The sequence below is a fragment of the Cardiocondyla obscurior genome, linkage group LG10, assembly GCF_019399895.1.
Source record: "Cardiocondyla obscurior isolate alpha-2009 linkage group LG10, Cobs3.1, whole genome shotgun sequence".
Classification (NCBI taxonomy): Eukaryota; Metazoa; Arthropoda; class Insecta; order Hymenoptera; family Formicidae; genus Cardiocondyla; species Cardiocondyla obscurior.
The window spans coordinates 2,125,635-2,145,447 of record NC_091873.1 but is presented as its reverse complement, the minus strand read 5'-3'; the positions used below and the strand labels follow the sequence as shown (position 1 = coordinate 2,145,447).

Sequence of the window (19,813 nt, the reverse complement as noted above, 5' to 3'; positions counted from 1 at the left end):
CTGGTACGAAACAAAAATTAAACACTTGGTAACCTGCAATATTAATGGCCAGTCTGATCTAAAATGGTTGATAAGAAAGTTTAATTTATGAATTTAAATAAGTATTCCGTGATACATTGTTTTTAACATTATTTATAATTGCATGCAGCAACGTGTTACGTTTAATATAAATAATTTACCTTGATATCTCATTTACTCGTGATACCGCCGTGTTTTCTGAAGCACGTAAAACGTATATATTATTTAGAATATTTCGGTATTTCAATCTGTCGAAGAATAATCGACAATCAAGACCGCGCATCGCGGAAATTCAGTTGACAATGAGTCGAACGTATTGGCGAAAAGCGCGACGAGACGTGCATTTTGCCGCACGATTGGCGCCGACGAGCTCATTACGGCACTAACGAAGCCGGAAAATTAATTTCTCGGTCGAGTACAATCGCGAATTGCATTGTTTAATGACCGCGACGGGCGGGGAAACCGGAAGTGCCGCCGCACCGGAAGGTCGCGAGCCGCTTGATCCGCCAGCCCGGGCGAAGATATTTCTGATAACGAGCTCATTTTATCTGCTCTTCCACTTCGCAACTCTCTTCGGGGAAAATCCGTCCTAACTTTATACCGATAAAAGGATTATTAATTTGTTATTATGAGTTTGCGAAACACGCGGAAGTATATCGTTATTTTATTATTATTATTTTTTTTATGACAATAATCTTTAAAATATAATTATGACGCTAACTTTATAATTCCTAATCTATACATATTTTTTCTCTAATTTATATACCCACGTTTATATTCTTTTAACAAAATTTATGAAGTTTTTGTAACTGAATAACGGCATGAAAATATTCTGTAAAATATGAACGAAAAGTAAATGAAAGTAGCTACATGATATTATTGTTTAACGTAGGTACATTTTGCTCATACTAATAAATAAAAATATCATATTTTTGCTGTTTTAATACGCACCAAGCAGCGTAAACTGTCGCGTTATTCAGCTCATATCCTGCGTGCGAGCTTAATTTTGAATGACGTTGCGAATTTTAGTAAATTGAAACTAAAGCGGCATCTTTTCGACATGAAATGAGGACGCTTAGCGAAAGAAACGGTGGAATTACGGGGAAGGGGGAGGAAGCGGGGGTGGAAGAGAAAGAAACAGGAGCTGGCTTTTATTACGCAATTCTATGCTCGTGGTGCGACCTGGGATATTAAATTTATTCGCGAGTCGACGCCAGGGAAGAAATCGAGCGTGTTTGAGCCCTATATCCCGGGCCCTTCGTATATCTTCCGCCGCACGAGTTCCCCTTTCGATTTGCCTTGGCAGCGGTCCACCTACAACCGCCACCCCCTCCTTCCCCTCCCTCGTTTTCCGCCGGCCGATTTACATGATCTCGCGGAAACAACTCTCGCAGACGATCTTCTTGTCCCGAAAGAGAAATCTTCGGTCTTTAAGTGAGCTTTCAGCCCGCTAAATTTGGAGGCGGCTCCGCCGCCCTGTTCCCGACTGCGCTTTGTCATGTCGAAGAGCGAAACGTTTCGCCGAACAGTAGGAGATTATAGGGCGAGAGGAGTAAAGCTCGTGGAAATCGTGGAAATTACATTTGAAATTCGGAAGGACGAATTTAAATATAAATTAAACGGCAAAAATAATTATTAAAAAATTATATGACGATTTTAGAAGAAGGATATTGATGATCTATTGCGCTCTCGGGGGTGTGACAAACCGTGCACGACGTCGAAACCGAAGTACAGGTATAGTAACGGGAACAGAGACCCTCGAGAAGTATCTTATCTGATGTTTCACGCGGTAATCGCGGAAGTCGGAAAGAGTTCAGAAGTCATCGAATATTTACGAAGAGCGAATTTACTCTTGCGTCCTGCTTTCGTGCGTTATCACGGCGCACAGCAAATCTTGACTGACGTAACATTACCGCGCGCGCTGGCTGTAGCATTAATTCTTGTAAAAAGTTTCATTAAACTCAGGCGGTGTCCGATAAAACGAGAAATAAAAAAAAAAGAGAAAATAAAATAAAGAAAAAAAACAAATAAAAGAGAGAGAAACAAAGAGAATCGCGGAGAAACCACCGTCGCGATGCAGTTCGCTGCGGTCCGGTTTGCAGCGTCGCTGGCGCAGAAAACCTTTGGAGGATTCCGCACACACGTCCTGCAGGAAACTTCCAGATGGCGAGTCTTCCACGCGGTACGACGGCGGTGCCGGGGAAAAAGCGCAGAAAAAGCACGGACGCGGGGTTGCTGCGGGCGCGAGAGGGGGTGGGGGCGCGAGTAAAGGTACGTAGCGCTGTAACTTGTCGGCATTAAGCCAATTAAGATGACGCATGGCTGCGAAACTTTCGCCACCGCCGGAACGATCAATTTCGCTCTTCCCCGAGTCTTGAAACGGCTACGGATTGCATCGAAGGACCGATCGCAAAGACCATACGTTACGCTTTTTCGCATCTCGCAGCGGAAAACTCGCCGCCCGGGAGATTTTGACGGATTGAATCGGGGGAATTTCAATTAAAGAGAGACTCGCAAAGTTCCTCATAAAATCAATACGTTTTAAATTACGTACATATTTTTCTTCTCATTTGACGATTTTTAAATTCAGATCGTGTTATTTCTGCAATCCTGCAGCTTTTGAAAAACAAAACAAAAATTATTTTAGGTATATTAAACATTCTAAAACAACTCGATGATATTCAAATGTTAATCTGTATAAAATTTTTAGTCAATTAATTTTTTCCAGAGAATAACTATCGTATATGTATAATATAATAATTATCGATCTATATAGAAAGTGCCAAATGCAAAAAGAGAACCGTATAATTATTTATACAATTAAAAAAAAAGGATAAATAACATTAGCAACGCGGGAATACCTCGGTAACTTAGGAATTCGAAAATAGTTCGAAATTGTTAAATGGAGTATCGCACGAGCGAGGAAACGTTCTGGTTAACGTGCACAATGATGCCGCTGGTATTTCTGCATCGTGGCCCAGCATCCAGGCCAACTCGATCGCGCACAGTAGTACACGGCGGGTGTGTACTCGTTGATTTTCCGCGAGGAAAACGACGCAACGGTATCGATTGTCTCCGGCCTCGGCGGAAGTGTCTTTTGCAGCGAGAGACGCCGCATTCCCGGCGCGTATCTCGAATCGAGTTCTCGATTCTGGAGCAGGTCGGCTTTCAAATGCGGTTAACTAACCGGAAGTGACGAGCAGGCAGGCACCACTGAATGCGCTGAGAATCGTCCGTGAAACGCGCCGGTCGATTTTTCGCGCTCGCGCAAAAATATCGCGGCTTTTCCTCCCCCGTGAGCGCATCAACCTGTAGGTCGCTACACACACGTTTCATCGCGTTAAAGAAGACATCAAGATAGCAATTTATTTTTATTTTGTATACGAGAGCGAATATCTTTTTCTTTTTTGTTCTTCTTTTTTTTTTTTTTCTTTTGCAGTGTAAATGAAAATTAAATATTTTAAAAAATTGCATACAATATTTCATATAATTTTTAGATTTTATATTGCAAATTCTAAATATAAATTCCACGTCAAATACATCTGCAGATAAATTGTTCTCGGTTCTTGAAAGACTCGGGGTGAACGTCCGACCGAAGATCCATCTCAGTTTAGTTCAGGGTTCTTTTTCTTCTTCTTTTTTTTTTTCTTTTAATTCTTTTTCACTTTGTATCCTTTTTAAAGGCCTAATATCGCCGACACGTATCGCTATTCACTCGAGGATGTCTTACTTTCTTTTTCTTTTTTTTCCTTTTTTCTTCCCGCTTCCGCCGACTTTCCCCCTCGCTTTATCCTGCCTCGCGCCATCGATTTCACTCCCTACGTCGCCCGCTCTTCTCTATACGACCACTTCCGTCAGCGCGGATACGAAAAGGAACGTCGAAAAGTTTTGTTCTCTCACCGCGGTGTCTTCCATTTCCATCCCCGTGTCCTCACCCTCTACCAGTTCCATCCTTCGCTCTCTTCTCTTCGTTTTTTCGCGTGCAGATTGAACTTTATGAGCGCGTATCCGCGAAAGTTCGCCAGGACGAGGGAACGAAAAGGTAAAAGCCAAATGGAAATCAGCTATGCTATTCCTTAAAATTGTCCGAAATTCATCCGGCGTTTGCCCGGAACGAGTTCCCACTGTTTCTCGGATTTTCGAACTTGCAGGTTAGAGCGCAGAGCTCTCGAAAAATTTGAAAAATCCACGAGAAGTGTCAGGCACATAAATGTAATATGAAAATACATCGTAAGATGCCGCGTAGCTCGAGGTATACACATCGGAAATTTTACAAGTTCGCAAATGTTGGTTTTCGAAGATTACTTTAATCGCAAATATGGTAAAAGATTGATAAGATCCTTTGCCATGCATGCGGAGTATCATGTCTGCTTAATTTTTATTATTTTGTAAATTTTAATTACTCCAAACTTAATATAATACTCCGCGGGTATATGATGTATACATTCTATATGAAGCTTCGCTAACAGAGCAACGTTCACCGTTGGTAAAGGAATGCGGGAGTCATAACATTAAAGTCGCGCGAGCCCATCCAGGCACGCGACTTGTGTTTGTTACATGGCATATCTCGGCCGCAATCTCGATCTACGCAGGTCAACGCATTATTAAAGAATTTATACACTAAATAAATATCGTATTAAATATTACGTCGAATATTCACTTTAATGTACCGCGAATCTGTAACAGGCGGATAAGTCGCGGTACGTCTTTATCGATTTGATTGATTATTTGTACTTTACGTAACCAGTCTAAAAACAATTAGTAAAATTTATATTTAAATGTATAATTAAATTATATTTAAAAGAACGAGAAGTACGTAAAATACCATGCATACATACATACATACATCCGTAATTTATTGTTGAAAATTATTAAGTATAATACAGTTTTCTTTAACGTGGAAAGAAGCAGGTAAATGATGAGCGCGAAGCTCGTGCTTTGTAATGTCTAGTTTAAATAAACAAAAAATAGAGACGTATGTTAGGTAGAGGGAACGCAAGAGAAGAAAATATTACAACTTTACATCTAAAATTTGTAGAAACGCGCATATTGAAAATTTCTCTTGAATACTTGCTCAAATACGAGTAACATTAACTGTGTTTTCGGTGCATCGCCGTCGCAGCATTCCCAAGAAGTTTCATCTCGGCGGAGATACCAACGCACACGTCTCTATCGAGCTGAGACATTGGCTAACTTTTAAAGTGTCATTACGAAGACGCGACGAGGTATCTCTATATTCCGCGTCTCGCAACGCCTCGTGTATACCCAACAACGAATATAAACCACCGTATACGAATGTTGCACAGTATGAAATTTCAGTTTAAATTAACACGAACTTTTTGACTTTTTGAAAGCGCAATTAAGCAGATATGATATACGAGGAAACGTGGAAATAATTAAAAAAAAAAAAAAGTAAAAAGAAAAAAATTATAAAGCAAAGACATAAACAAGAGTATGTAATCGTGATGAATTTTAAAAATTGCTGTAGCTGCTGATTTATTAGAAAATTATTTCAGAGTTATTACGAAATGATAGCATTAATAAAATGTTGTATATTGTTTTTATTAAAACTTTCGAATCGCGTCCGTCGTGATTGTTAAATAATTTTAACCAAGCTCGTTCTAAGATTTTCGTTTTATGCTCTATGAATTAAACATTTGAATATTGCGAAAACTCGCCGGGTGCATTGAACTGAGTGCAGCTCTTCCATTCCGTATACCGCGACACCTTATATTTTGGGTTATTGCGAATTCCCAGGAAAGAATTTCATAACACGCGACAGCGAAAGGGACGAATGATAGAGAGAACGCTCGCAAAAATTAATGCCAGCAATTATATTACCGGCTATTTAATAATCGCAACTGTAGAAAAAAAAAAAGCACGGCCGTCGTAATGTCGTCGTTTTAAACATAAAATTTATTGCTGTCGTAAATAATGTCGCTTGCATTGTTTTGTGGTCGAGATATTTCAATGTCCTTAATGAAATATAAACTTTACCGCTCACTTCGTCAGTCTCGCGCGATAAATTGCATATAACAAAGTTCTGTCGGTAATTTTTATTAATAAATCATTTTTAAGCACAATCGCTATAATTAATTTTCAACTTTAATAAGATTAATAAATATAAAAAAAAAATAATAATAATAACGTGAAAACAATCGCTTAATATTTCTGATACGTTTCTTGAAGTTTCGTCACGCAACAAAGTTAACGTTTAAAACCATTAAACTTTCGGGTATCAAAAGGCTTTTAATCACAATTTGCGTGAATTACTTCGAGTTAGATTTTATGATTTAGAGCAAACAGTAACGTAACCGCGTTTATTTACTTTATAACTTAATATTAGTTCGCAACTAACATTTTGCGCCACGTTGACGCATGTTATTGTTGATAACAACGGCGCATCTTGTTCGTTGCTGCACATACAAATGCGCGTACATACGTATCTATATAGATCTCGCTAACACTGGAAGCCGGGACCGTGGGAGATTGCAGGGAACGGATAGGAACGAATGAGAACGTGATGGAGGGAGACTTTACTCCGAAAGTTTCCAAGCAACTCCACTTTTTTCTAATTTACACCTGGACCCCGATATACTCGCGAGAAAGTAGATCCCGGGGGGAAAGAAAAAAAAAATAAAAAAATAAAAAAAATAAGAGTAGCGAGACGATAGTTTTTACCTCCTGCTCTTGTTGCTTCGTCTATCAGAACTCATATATCTAGCAGTCCAAGTATCTCAATATCCGGGGATGTGAGAAAACTAGTGACGTGTAAAATATAGAAAACTCGAGGTAAATTGTCTGAGTTGCGTTGTATTAATTCTGTGCAGAGTTTTGATACTCACTTAATAAGATCGTTAAAAAGATCACGGGTTTTTTTTTTTTTTAAGTTTTAACAATTACTTTTAATATGTAAAACGAGATAAAAACAAAGTTTCAGGAAGTTTTGAAAATCTTTTAGCTATTAATAAAGGAAGCATTTTATAGATTACATTGTTACTAACTCAAAATTTTTAAATTTGACCGCAGATAGAGATTTCAATAGGATTTTGCATATGTAATTTTATTTGTAACGGCGGTAATGATTGTCTAAGTTTTAATCTCTTAAAAATTTGCAATTTTCATTATTTCTAATTTCCGAGAGAGAAAGAGAGGGGGAGAGAGAGAGAGAGAGAGAGCTGGATTGTGCGTGCGGCACACATATTAGCATGGCTGGAGAGAGAGCGAATTTATGTGAACAAATTACGGGGGTTGCGCTTCAGCGATCGATCGTCCCTTTTCGAGCTCGAGCTTGCAAGTACTAGCTTGCGACATATTGTGCCGCGATAAATCGAGCTTCGACGAGCCTCAGAGTCTTATCGAGAAACCGAGGATTAACTGACGTAGCTAGGAAATGCTGAAGCTCGCATTCACTCGTCGACTAGAAAATCTTGCAGTAAACTTTCGAGGATCTGAATATTGGAAAATGTCTACGATTATTGATCGTTATCCATTATGCAAGCTCTTTACTTGATAAGAATTAAATATTAATAAATATATATATATATACATATCAATTAACAAAATAAATTTAATAGAAATTCCACCGAGAAGTAAAAATTAACAGAAGATAAATATTCATGAGAATTTTATATTCCAATACTCGTATTTAAACTTGAGGATCTTACGCTGTTAATTGTACTACGAAGGTACATCTTTAATCTTTCTTTTTCTCGAACGTCAGAGTCTTGAAAGTTTAAAAAATTTCAGACGTGTTCACGTTTGAAAACTTGCGAAACGACTCTCAGTAATTTCTTACGTTTAGAAAGTTGAGCAACTTTGCGTTCGGTATTTTCGACATCGGGGCGAAAGTTGGAATTAGCGAACGAGAAATGTTTTATCGTGCTGAATTTTGCGAAGCTAGAGTCTTACTAATGCGAGTTCGCCTTGAGGCGACTAACTGCTTAGACGGCGTACGTTAACAACGCAAGACTTCCTTTTGGAGGATAACGTGACAAAATCTCGGGAAATGTAATTCGTCAGATGAGACCGGAGCGTGTCTGAGGAATCCTGAACCTCACCAAAGTAAAGGCATCCAGGATGCAAGGGCGGACCGGGGTCTCCAAAGGATGCAACGGGAATGTTCCCGAGAAATTGCAACCCTGGCATGGTATTGCACATGAAGAGTAAGAGAGAGAGAGAGAGAGAAATGGAGAACAAGAGACAGAGAAAGGAGATTCTCTCGAGAATCACGCGGCCGGACCGCGACATTCTCTTCCAACGTGAATCTATTTTCTTCTTGTGCAGAAAAATGCAAAGCCGCAGGACGATCGGGAAACTCGAAGATTGGAAAATTTGAATATCTAACAAGTTGCGGATTTTACGAGCATGAATAATTGAATCACTTTGTTTTAAATCAATTCGTCGATTTATATAAAATTAATACGTGAGCGAGAGAGATATATTTAACTATTTACGGAAATAACGAAACGATTTTTGAAAACCGTTTGTCGTAATTTCGTAAAAAAAAAAATTGAAATTTTGTTTTAATTGAAAAATTGTTCACTTTACAAATTAGCTATTACTTCGGTTTGTTTATCTTATGAATGTAGTTCAAGTAATGGATAAGTCGCAATCGGTGAGCGGAATTATTTCCAGTAAAATTTCCTGTCTATTACACGGACCATATCCTCGAAAGCTGTAAGCTCCGACCCATTAATGGCAAATTTAACTTGGTCCAATGACTGTGCACAATACTCGCGGATTTTCCTACTCTCGAATTTCCGCTTTAGATTTACATTTGAGCTACGTGGTACCAAAGGCTCCCCTGATTTTTGCAAAAGTCTCCGGATATCACGTGAATGGCTGTCCGATCGGAATTCTTTTCTTCGGTCAGTTCGCCGACTTTCTCTACGTTCAAATTCGCAAACTTGGAGAATTCCTGAATTCCTTCGCCAAGGGGAGCTTTCAAGTTTTCTATTAAATGTAACCGGAATTTTCTGGCGAACGTAAAAAGACTTGGAAGAGCATCGAAAACAACGGTAATGGAAATCCCTCTTTTTCTCTCGTTTTCGGAAAATTTTCAGAAAAATTGAGAATGCATTCGGCATATCAATAGTCTATCCTTCGAACTTCTCGCACCGCCGCGGCGATTAGCTCGCGATCAGGCAATATTCCTCGCGTTCGCGTTCTGCGGAGCCGGTTGTGAGTACTCCAACTTAACGAGTATAATACGTGTCAAAGTTCTCTCAAAGCGGCCGCACCTGCAGCTTGGTATATGAGCACGAGCCTGAACTAGAGGGCAACTTGCCGCTAACTTGCCGGCAAAGTGCGTGATCCGGAGCTGGCGCTAAACTATGAGAAGGAAACGAGCTTACCCGCTTACTTACTTACATACCCCGGAAATGCTTCCATAGTTGTGCTATAGTCGCATTTTTGCTTTCACAACCAAGTTTCGGCTTTGACTATCCTCCCTCTTTGGTACACGTATTTATAAAATTATTAAAAAATATATATATAATAAAAATTATATATATTTCTCTTTTGATTTTAATATAATTTTTATTATATAATTTTCTAAGATATCTACTTTAACTTATTAAACTTTTTGAATATACGTTTATGCAACACGCTTTACATGCATTTGATGCTAATTGAGTTATTTTTGCCGTGCGTCATTAGTTTTGAAAATTCACGTCTCATATATGGAAGGAATGTAATGGCAAATAAACGATCCGAATCGTGTGATGAGACTACTTGCGCTGAAAGACTGCACTTAACCTATTTCCCCTCGTGCATCAACCATCTCTTAACTTCTTACTCCTCATTGCTTCTTTCAAAACTCTCCACAAAATGCATCGAATTGCACTGGTAGGCGGCTGCCTCGAAGTGCATAAAATTGCCATATGTGCCAGCGTACATGCTGCATTTAGAAAACTTAAAGTGCCTCTCACGAGGAGGTTGGTATTAAACTAGAGAATCCACTAGAAGTATTAAAGCTTAAAATTTCTCAATAAAAGCGATTACGCGCGTTTGAAATATCGACTTTTAATATTTAATATTTCTTTGAGCACTTAATTTTTTTTTTTTTTGATGCATTTCTTCAAAGAGTTTTCCGTTTAAAATCGTAATATACTACCACTTTTTAAATGTTAAAGCATTGCGGAAATAAGAAATGTTTTAAGGTACAATACTTTTCATAAAATGAGTTTATTTCTTTTCTTTATAAATGTTAAAAATTAATAATTATTAATTTAATTAATGATAATTATTAAATTATATTAAAAAATTTTGAAAGGCATTTTTAATTGACGATAAAAATGTTGAAATACAAATTTATAGATTTACAAAAAAATAATTATAAAAGAACTTTTTCAGAGAAGAATTTTAAATCTTAAAAACTTTTACTTTCAAAGTTTCTTATTTTTTTTTACACGATGCTTCCGCTTAAAATGACACCATTTCCAAGTCAATTATACAAAATTGGCGAAAATTATTTGTAACTTTGCTTTCAAAAGCTTCAGGTGTCTTTTCTAAGATTGCAGGATCAGGAATTAAAAGAAAATTTTTTTTACGCTTAAAATTCCGCGATTTGTTGGTCATCGATTTTCGAGCGCGAAAGGATAAAATCACGCATCGTACAAGCGTTTTATCTCACAGATTCCGAGTCTTGATCTTGCTGGGGAGGCGGGCAAAGTGGGAGAGACGGGGAGAATCTGTCTAAATGAATTTCCCCGGAAACGCGTTGAATCGATTAAACGCAACGCGGGGGGGAGGGAGGAGGGGAAGGGAAGGCGGCCGGTTGATTGAAATATCGAGTAAAAGCTCGGGGTCGACTCTCGCACCTGAGGCCGCGCTGCCGCATTGTGGAGTGCACTCGTTACAAAGAAGAATCGTTACGCGGAAGTGTTAAACTATCGCTTAATAGCCGGCGGGTTTTGGCGCGCTTCCGGCTGTCGTTTACATTACGGCCTTATTTACGTATAACGTGGTTATATACGTATAACGTATAACGGTGGCTCGATAAAAACGAAAACCTGCGGGTGGCGGGAGGGAGGAGAGGGTGACCGGTAGCATTCTGCCGGTACTTTTACGACGGCGCGGATTAATAATGCGGAGCCGCAGCATGGAGAAATTTTAACTTTTAGTGCTTCGCTCTTTAAGCACTCCAGTTCGCGCGTTTTATGCCGCTGAAATCAGGATTGATGACGGGAAGCCGATGATATTAACTCTCACATCCTCTGAACTTTACGAGGCTTCATTCTCGTAAATAGTTCATCGTTCAATTGTTCGAAAGTAGCGGACAATTTGTTAACGTCTTAGTATAACCTTCGCTGCGAGAATTATCTGACCATATTCGTTGTTTTCTGCTGAAAATTAAATTAACGTGGAATCTTTATTTTATAAAACGTTCAACGTTCATTGCTTGATCGTTCAAAAGAAATAAACGATTTTGTTAATGTCTTCGCGGTAATTGTTAGGATCATTATTCTAATACTGCAAAAAAAAAATAAAAATAAAAAAAAATAGGAAACAGGAAAAAAAGAAAAAAAAAACCAAACGAGTAAAACGGGAACACGCGCAACATTCGCGAAGCACGCCAGAAAAAAAATCTGTTTTTCTCTTTTCGAGATGAAAACCCAGAAGGAAAGTTATCACTCTTCTCCCTTTATCATTATTTTACGGCGCCTATCTTGTATTCGCGTTTCGAGCCGCTTCTCCCGGCGTTTCCGGTTGTGAGCGGGACGCGGGAAGAAAAGCGAGAGAAAGAGAGAGGATCGCGGCGAATAGTGGGAAAGGACGAGGGAGACCCTCGCGGAGAGCGATATTGATTTTGCAGCAACAAACCGGCGGCGGCGGCCGCATTTCATAGCCTACCAGACGTAGCCAGACGCACGTTCGACGCGGCTACCGGTGGGTTTATCGTTAAAAAGCGCGCGAGGCCTCTCGCCGGCAGCCTTAGGGACTTTCATAAGCCACACCCTACGACCGCCGACCTTATCACCTTCAAGGTTAGGCCTTATCGAAGTTCACAGGTCGGCGAATACGCGCCGGCCTGCGAGATTATTTCCTCATTTTCTCTCACTTAAATATTAAAGAAAAAAGAAAGAAAAAAAAAGAGAGAAACTGAACTTCTCTGGATCTTTGTTTCCGTACGTGTGAGTTTTACTTACGATCTTTCGCGAGGAGTGGTCGTTTTTTTTTTTTTTTTTTTTTTTAAGCGTTTTGAGGGAAGTCGAGCGGTAAAGAATGAGAGAAATTCCGGACGGAACGAAAGTTGATTCTGCCACTCGTCCACTGTTTTGAATCGCCGAGGGGAGCTTTTTCGACCGCGTCGCGTTGGGCCGGTGACGTTGTAAAACGCATGCCGCCGGCAAACTCGATTAACGAATGCACGCGCACGCGTGACACGCGTGTATCGCGCCGCGATACGCGCCATTGTCTCGCTGATACGCGCGATGTAATACAAATCGCGGCATAATGGAAGAATAGCGGCGCGCAGAAGTCGATGCCGACCGCTTTATCGCTTTATTATAAACGCCCAGACAAAGGGGATTTGTGTGAAGACTCCGTCCTGTCACCGGCGGAAATTTCCATCCAAATGATGCGGCGCTATGTCACCATGACGTTCTATATAATTTTTTTTTTTATACATGTCCCAGGAGAAAAAAAACTTAGGCTTTAGGGGAGAAAAAAATATAAAAAAAGAAAAACTGTTGCGGACCAATCAAACTTTAATGCTTAATTGAATACATATATATTTCACGCAATACTTGAGGTGCTGTGTTAATTTTAATTGAATAATCAAGTACTAAGCATTTTTTTAAATTAACATATCATAATTAATAATTCTGAAAACTTTTTGTTTCGAAGGCTAAAGCCTTCTACCTTAGAAGAACAGATGCGTCCTCCTAAATATACAATACAGTTTTTTTACATTTGATTTTGAAGCGCCCAAAACATTTCGACGGGTATGAATTTAAGCACGCGATTGCATTAGCGGTTAATTTTTTTTTAAACACTTCTATTCTCCCGCGTAATGTTGAAATTTCGCGCAGTATTTCAAGAGACCTAATTAATGATGATTTCACGAGTTTCTGTATTCGTATCGTTCCGCGATCCTCTAACTTCGGAATTGAATCGAACTTCATAGAGGCGGCTCGGATGAATGAAATATTGCGGGCGACAATCGACGTCATCAAAGTTGTCGCGGATGTCGACAAGGAGAGATGATTACCGTCGATCAGAGGAAATCGCGTGATCAAAGGCCGGCTGGTAAGCGAAACACGTACCCTCCGTCAACAGAGACGCTGATTCACTTTGACAAGGTCCTTGTCGATATCCTTGCGTGGACAAACGTGATGACACAACGTCGTCTTCGTTCGCCACGGGTAAATCGATTGCCGGTTCAATACCGATCGCATTAAAGCACTCCGATGGGACAATACGCTTGTTTGAAACACGCAAAGATATTAATAAGCGTTTAATAAGCTGAGACGCGGCGTACTAAATTTTTCAATTCCCCTCGCGTGCGTGATTCGAGGACAATTAATCGCGCGTCGCTTTTAAGGCTAAAAAGCGACGCCCATCGGAAAATTATCAAGCTCTCTTAAATCGATTATCAGCTAAAAAGCACTTAGCGGCGGCCATTTCCACGCTAATAGACAGATACGCTTCGGCACCGGCCAAGTGGAAGTGAAAAAAGAAGCTAATTATCAACAACTCATTTCGTCCCCCGACAACTTTTCATAATAACGGGAGGGAAATTAATGAAAATCTGACAGTCGTAATTCGTCGTAAACATGCGTATGTATAAAAAGAAAGATTTTTTTTAACGCATCAAATTATTATAAATTTATATACATATGTATACCTTCAAGATTTAATTACCTAAATCGAGATGTTAAAAATAAAAAAATATAAAAAAATTTATACGACGTAATCGTAAATTTACGTGATGGAAAAAAAGATTTCACTTCGAGCGAAAATTCGTAATTTTACGAATTCCGAGCTCAAAACATTTTATCATTCTCGGATTCGCGGCGACCCTTTGCGCATCTTGGCGCTAATAAATCTTCGCTCGCGTGATGAGCCCGGCGGACTCCATTAAAATAAAACTACCGGGGGTGCGCGAGAGAGAATCACGGGCTCACTCGCCCGCGATGCGATGAGTCGTAAACGCGCGCGGCGAACCGGAAGCGCTGGACCAGCGCCAAGAAACGAAGCTGCGCGCGTGTCTCGACAGATTTGTTGATGCTTCCTGATGTTGCCGACAAAAGGATCTGAGCGCGAGGGCCGAAAAATGGAGGATCGACGAGGTCCCCGTCGATTTATTTCCTGTCAATACGCCGGTTCGTTGTTTATCATCCTTCTCGAGTATGTAACCCGTGCAAACTCGACCGGATGTGGCGATCTATTCTCCGTCGCAGGTAGGATGCGGAATAACGGCGGGAACATGAAGAATAGTTGCAATAAATAAATAAGCAAGCAAAGCAGGTGTACTCTTGCAAAATGCAGGAACAGTATGTGCGAATGAAAGACAAACGTCTTGGAAATGCAATTACTTCAAGAAATATTTCTTAAATTTTTTTTTTTTTTATTCTCTTCTCTCTTTTCCCCGAGTGAGATTTTTTCTCTTCACTTCATGGAATTTTGTAAATTATTATTTAATTACATTATTATCAATCATATTAATAAAAAAAGAAAGAAAACTAAATATTGAAAAATGATCACGATTTTAAGTAATTAAATAAGCGAAGGTATTAAAATCTTAATCAAACACTAACAAAGACGAAAGAATTCACTTAGATTTGACGAAAGCAAATGGCACGACGTGGAAGCACGCGCGTACGTAACTTCTTTAATTCCTTGGATCTTTATCTAAATCCATCAAAAGTGAATCAATGTCGGATTAACTGAACCGGAGACGCCGCCGGAAGTATAGACGTAATATCTTTTTATTCCTATCCTCAATCACACTGTATCAACCCGTCCGTCCCCCCTTCGACCGTTCTTCCTTTCGTAATTTGCCGACTTGGCAATCTTTCTCTGATCACGGTATGGTACGGTTTGAATTTACTGCCCGATCCGGGATACGCCGACTTTTATGACGCAAGTAAAGGCATGTCGCAATGCTCGACATATCTTGACAAGTTTCCGAGTTCCATTTTCGATATTTCTACATTTTTTTTTTTTTTTTACGTACGCCGTAAAGCACGGAAAAGAATTCTTTGACAGACCAGAATGTAATTTTCTTATAAAAAAGAAATTTAACCCGAACGCAATTACAGAAATATTAACTGAAGGAAATTTATGGTTTGTAACAAAGAAACGCCAGAAATATAAAAAACGAAGCGTTATATATATATATATATTTTTTTTTTTAAGTAGTTTCAAGTTTGCTCTTCTCGTAAGTTTTAATTTGAGTCTTGCAAAGTTTCGTGAATTCAAAAAATTCAAACTTTTGAAACTCTCACGTGAATAGCCCGGCTCGAGTAAAAATAATCACTTGTTTAATCTGAAAAATAATTACATAATAATAAAGACGGTTCTTACGAATATTCAAGGCGTCATTAATATTCTTGAAAACTTGGAAATATTAAATTCCACGTCAATGAAAAATCAGCTGAGATACGCTCGGGCGTGATAAATAACTAAATAACGATTAATTAAGTACATATAACTCAGTCGTGATTTCAGTAAAAGTCATTCGGTGTATCAACGCTTCGCGAAACATATAAGGTCGTTGCCTGGAAACGTCCTGGGAAAGCGTATCGGGGCGGAAATGTTGAAAAAGGGGTGCGCAGCAGCCAATTTTTGTGAGTGCATCTTGAAATAATCATAGCTTCGGTAAGTGGAGTTTCTCGTATCCACCATATTCCGCGCATACAGGCTGATTCAAAAGAAACTCTGTCGGTGCACAAAGGTTTGGATATTCCAAGAGCGCTTATTACACGACTTTACGTTGCCGGAACTTTTTTTTAATAACTTTGCAAAGAACAGGAATTTTCGTAAATATTGCCAACGGAATTATGCTGCTGGCACAATAGTCCTTTGCCGCATCTATATTATTTCTATTGCGATATTGCATATGCAATTTTTTTTTATGCCACATGAAAGTAAAATATAAACGATTTATAATTGGACTGCAAGTTATGAACGTGGAGAGTATTAGGCGAATGAGCGGAAATCGTGGAATCGCGAGCGGGAACATTAGTAGTGCAATTAAATCAGTTTCCTTTTAAATTTGAGCTCATAAAACTCTGGCGTGAATTTCCGGCGTTCAAGCCGGCGATTTCCTTATCGCGCGGCTTTTTCATCAGAATTACAAACAATCGCCTCGAGAATGCTTTTTAATCCCGACCAATAAAGCAATCGGGCTCGTTCCCGCGGCGGCGTCTTCCAGCCCGGCTGAAGAAGCTCTCACCCTCTCATTCCCTCCACCCGACAGAGTTCGACCCTCTTTTGTGCTCTTTCTTCCATTTCTTTTTTCCCGTCTTCTCTCTATATATCTCTCTCTTTCTCTCTCGAGACCGCCGATAGCGATGCTCGACTCTCTCGTCGCTTTTTAAAACAATCGGCGCTCGTAAACAATGTCATTTCCAGCCTTTTGTTTCCGCCGCCATCTTGCAGTGAGCTGCAGTTAACATGCTGGTTGTTGCTACACGGACAATTATTTTTATTGCTCACGTCCAACGTGTTTTCCACCGGCGACGGCGGTTTCAGACATTCATTCATCCTGAGGCAACAATCCACGGCGCGTTGCGTTCCTATTCGCGTTTCAACAATAAATGTTTATTTCACTGTGAGCTTCCAAGTGTATTTAACATCTCTAATAATTTTATATATTTATTTATAACGTTTATTATTTTTTAAAAATCCGCTAATTTTGCGCTTGAAAAAAAATATATATAAAAGATATCACTCACGATAGAGATATATCAGATTATCATCTGTATTTCTTGCTTCACGTATGACCAATTCAATCGAGAAATTGTTACTGCCATCGCTATTGTTGTTACTTCTAAACGAGAGATCCAGCTGGCGGTCATTTCGCGCGAAAGCTTTAAAGCCCTTGAAAGAGTAGACGAAAGCTCTTAGCATGTCAGAGTCGGTTAGCGGCGAGCGCTAAATGGAGCTCGACGATTTAAGAGCGGCATGCAATCAGGTGAAACGTGATTATTTGTCGCAATACTATACAGGTTAGAAATGGCGCAGTCGCCAGAATGTTCTGAAATAGTATATATAAAAAAAAAAATTGCCCAACGCACGAATCTATAAATTAATATAAACCCGTGCAATTATAAATAAAATGGAATTAATTGTTTCGTGCATATATAATATAATTTAAATTAATTTCTTATTTAAAACAATAAAAAATATATAATTACGTTTTATTATTATTTTACGATATAATAAAAAAAAAATAACATTGACAGCGAACAATTTTCTTCATTTCGATGTAATCCGGGATACTTAATCGGGCAATAATTCTCGGTTCGCATACCACTGTCCCACTCGCCGTTTCGACAAACACCGTTCCGCGATCATCCCTTAAGGGAGCTTGTTCCGGACGCCGGTACGCCGCTCGCCTTTTAATTTCACCACGGCGATCTCGAAATCCCGTCGCGATTCCGGCGAGAAGGGGCTCCCGAGGATTAATGGTGGTCTAGCCTGGAGGAGGGGTGGAGAGGAAAGGCGAGTGTTGAACAGCGACGATTAAGCGTCGTCGCATAAGAATGCATCCCGGGCGCATAATAATCCCGGACGATGCCTCATCGCGGCAATAAATGTCTCGCCGAGCGACGCCCGGTGTCATCGCGATGAAGGGAAAAGGTGGATAAATTGAAATTATCCTCCCGCACGTCCCTCGAACGAAAAAAGGAGACGCGTCCCGGATCAACTAAACCCGCTATCGTCGGCGCCAAGTCACCGTAAACAACGAGTGACAGCTGCGAAGGAAAGGCCGGCTTGACTTATTATCGTCCGTCGGCCCACGTCTTGGACCGTCGGACAATTTGCGCGAAGACGTATTATCTTGTTCGTTCAACCGGCAATACGCGCTAACGAGTGAAATTATACGCGAGAGGGGAATCTTTCAAGGCGAAAGAGAGCGAGTTTCATTTATTGAAACTCGTCGCGGCGCGGCTCAACCGCGCGAACTTTATCATTTATCGTTATTTTCATACGCGAGCTCAAGTCCAACACGAACGGTGGTTTCTTGCGCGAGTTTGCACGCGGCTTTCATTAGCGAGAGTTGCCAGCCGGAAGGCAGAAGCGCGGTTAAAGTTGGGAAGCTGATTGGAGTACCCCGGTGGTTTACCGCTGCACCCTGCCTTCCCACCACCCGCTCCCCTTTACGTCACTCCGCATTCTCTCTTTTCTCCCATTCTCTTCGATCGTTTTCCAACTTTTCGAAAAGTGGCCGCGCTCATTAAGCGCGAAAACAAACAATTCCGGTAGAATTCAATGATCTTGTTTATTCCCTTGAAAGTTACACAACCGTGTCTGAAAGAGGACCTATTGTTCGATTAGCGCGATCCAAGGCTTTGTCTCTTTGCCGATCATCCCGCCAACTTTTCGGACGTTCGAGGAAACTCTGCGTCGTTCCTCCAATACATAAATGTTCCCCCTCGGTTCGATCTTTGCAATGATTTCACTCGCGATCTTGCTTCACATTTTCGCCTCACGGCTCATTTCGTTCTCAAACATATTGGGAAATAAATTTCATAACTCTATTTTAAAGAAAATTTAATTGACGGACGTAAGGCTGAAAGGGTTAATCAGCGGAGAAAATTAACGGACGATTTTTTCGCAATAAAAAGATCCGGACGAAGTTGGCGGGCACGAAGGAGCCCCATCGATTTTACAATCTACCCCCCTCGCGCGCGGACTATTATCCCCCTTTTCTCTCTCCTTTCTCCTGATAACCCGACGTTCGTCCGCTCGACGAGGGAAAGAAGGAGGAAGGGCGATCCTTTTCTTTTTCTCAATGTAGGTACGTCGCTGATTCACAGTTAATGAAGCGAGAATGAACATCGGCAGTAGAGAAAAAAAAAAAAAAATTAGAGAGGCGCGTTTCTCAGAAATGGAAAACGTGCGTCTAGGAATTTTTCCATGCTGCCGAGATAGAAAATTTTTTTCTTTTTTTTTTATTTGCTACTCGTGCAAGCGAAAATCTCGCGTGTAAATGGCCCGGTCGGGCTGAAATTATGAACGGAGAAGCGTGCCCGCGCCGCACTTTTCCTCGCTGCTGCAGTTGCGATTCTTTCCCACGTTTAGCGCGCCGAAGAGGCTATCGAGCGCGGAATATTGGAAGGTTTACTTCCGGGGTGTAATAATAATTTAGATAGAAGTTTCTTTAAAGCCGAAACAAAGTATGAGGTAGTGTTAAATTAACAGTTAACAAACCGCTGTTAATTATTATTTAACTATTAAAATCCGGAAAAGCTTTCCCCTTTTTTTTGTGCGAATCCTTAAAATCTGCTTTTCCTCACACAACGTTTTACAGCTGTGCATATTTGATATCGTGATGAGTATTTTGAAGTATGAGAACAGCACGTTATCGATAAGGGGCTTCTATTGAAATTAATTATTCCAAGACAACCCCTTCCCCGCTTTTCGCCCCGAGAATCGTTTGCTTTATTTTCATCTTCTTGTTGCAGCCTTTTCGCTACCGCCGCCCTGTAGTTACGTGAGGTACAGCAGCCTGGAGGACGTGAGACCGAAGGAGTTGGGTTTCCCTCAATTAGAATTCACGCCCACGGTCGTCTCAAAAATACGGTAAGGCCTCTCTTCTTGCTCCGTTAGTTCCTAT

At 40.3% G+C, this 19,813-nt stretch overlaps 1 protein-coding gene across 2 annotated transcripts in view; it reads left to right on the top strand.

The window, feature by feature from the left end:
- Positions 1 to 19,813, top strand: part of LOC139106288 (uncharacterized) — an 87,646-nt gene that overhangs the window by 18,040 nt on the left and 49,793 nt on the right. For both annotated transcript variants that reach the window (XM_070662914.1, XM_070662913.1), the window contains exon 2: positions 19,662 to 19,779. In XM_070662914.1, the coding sequence (XP_070519015.1) occupies positions 19,662 to 19,779 (118 nt within the window). The remainder of the gene's footprint in view (positions 1 to 19,661; positions 19,780 to 19,813) is intronic.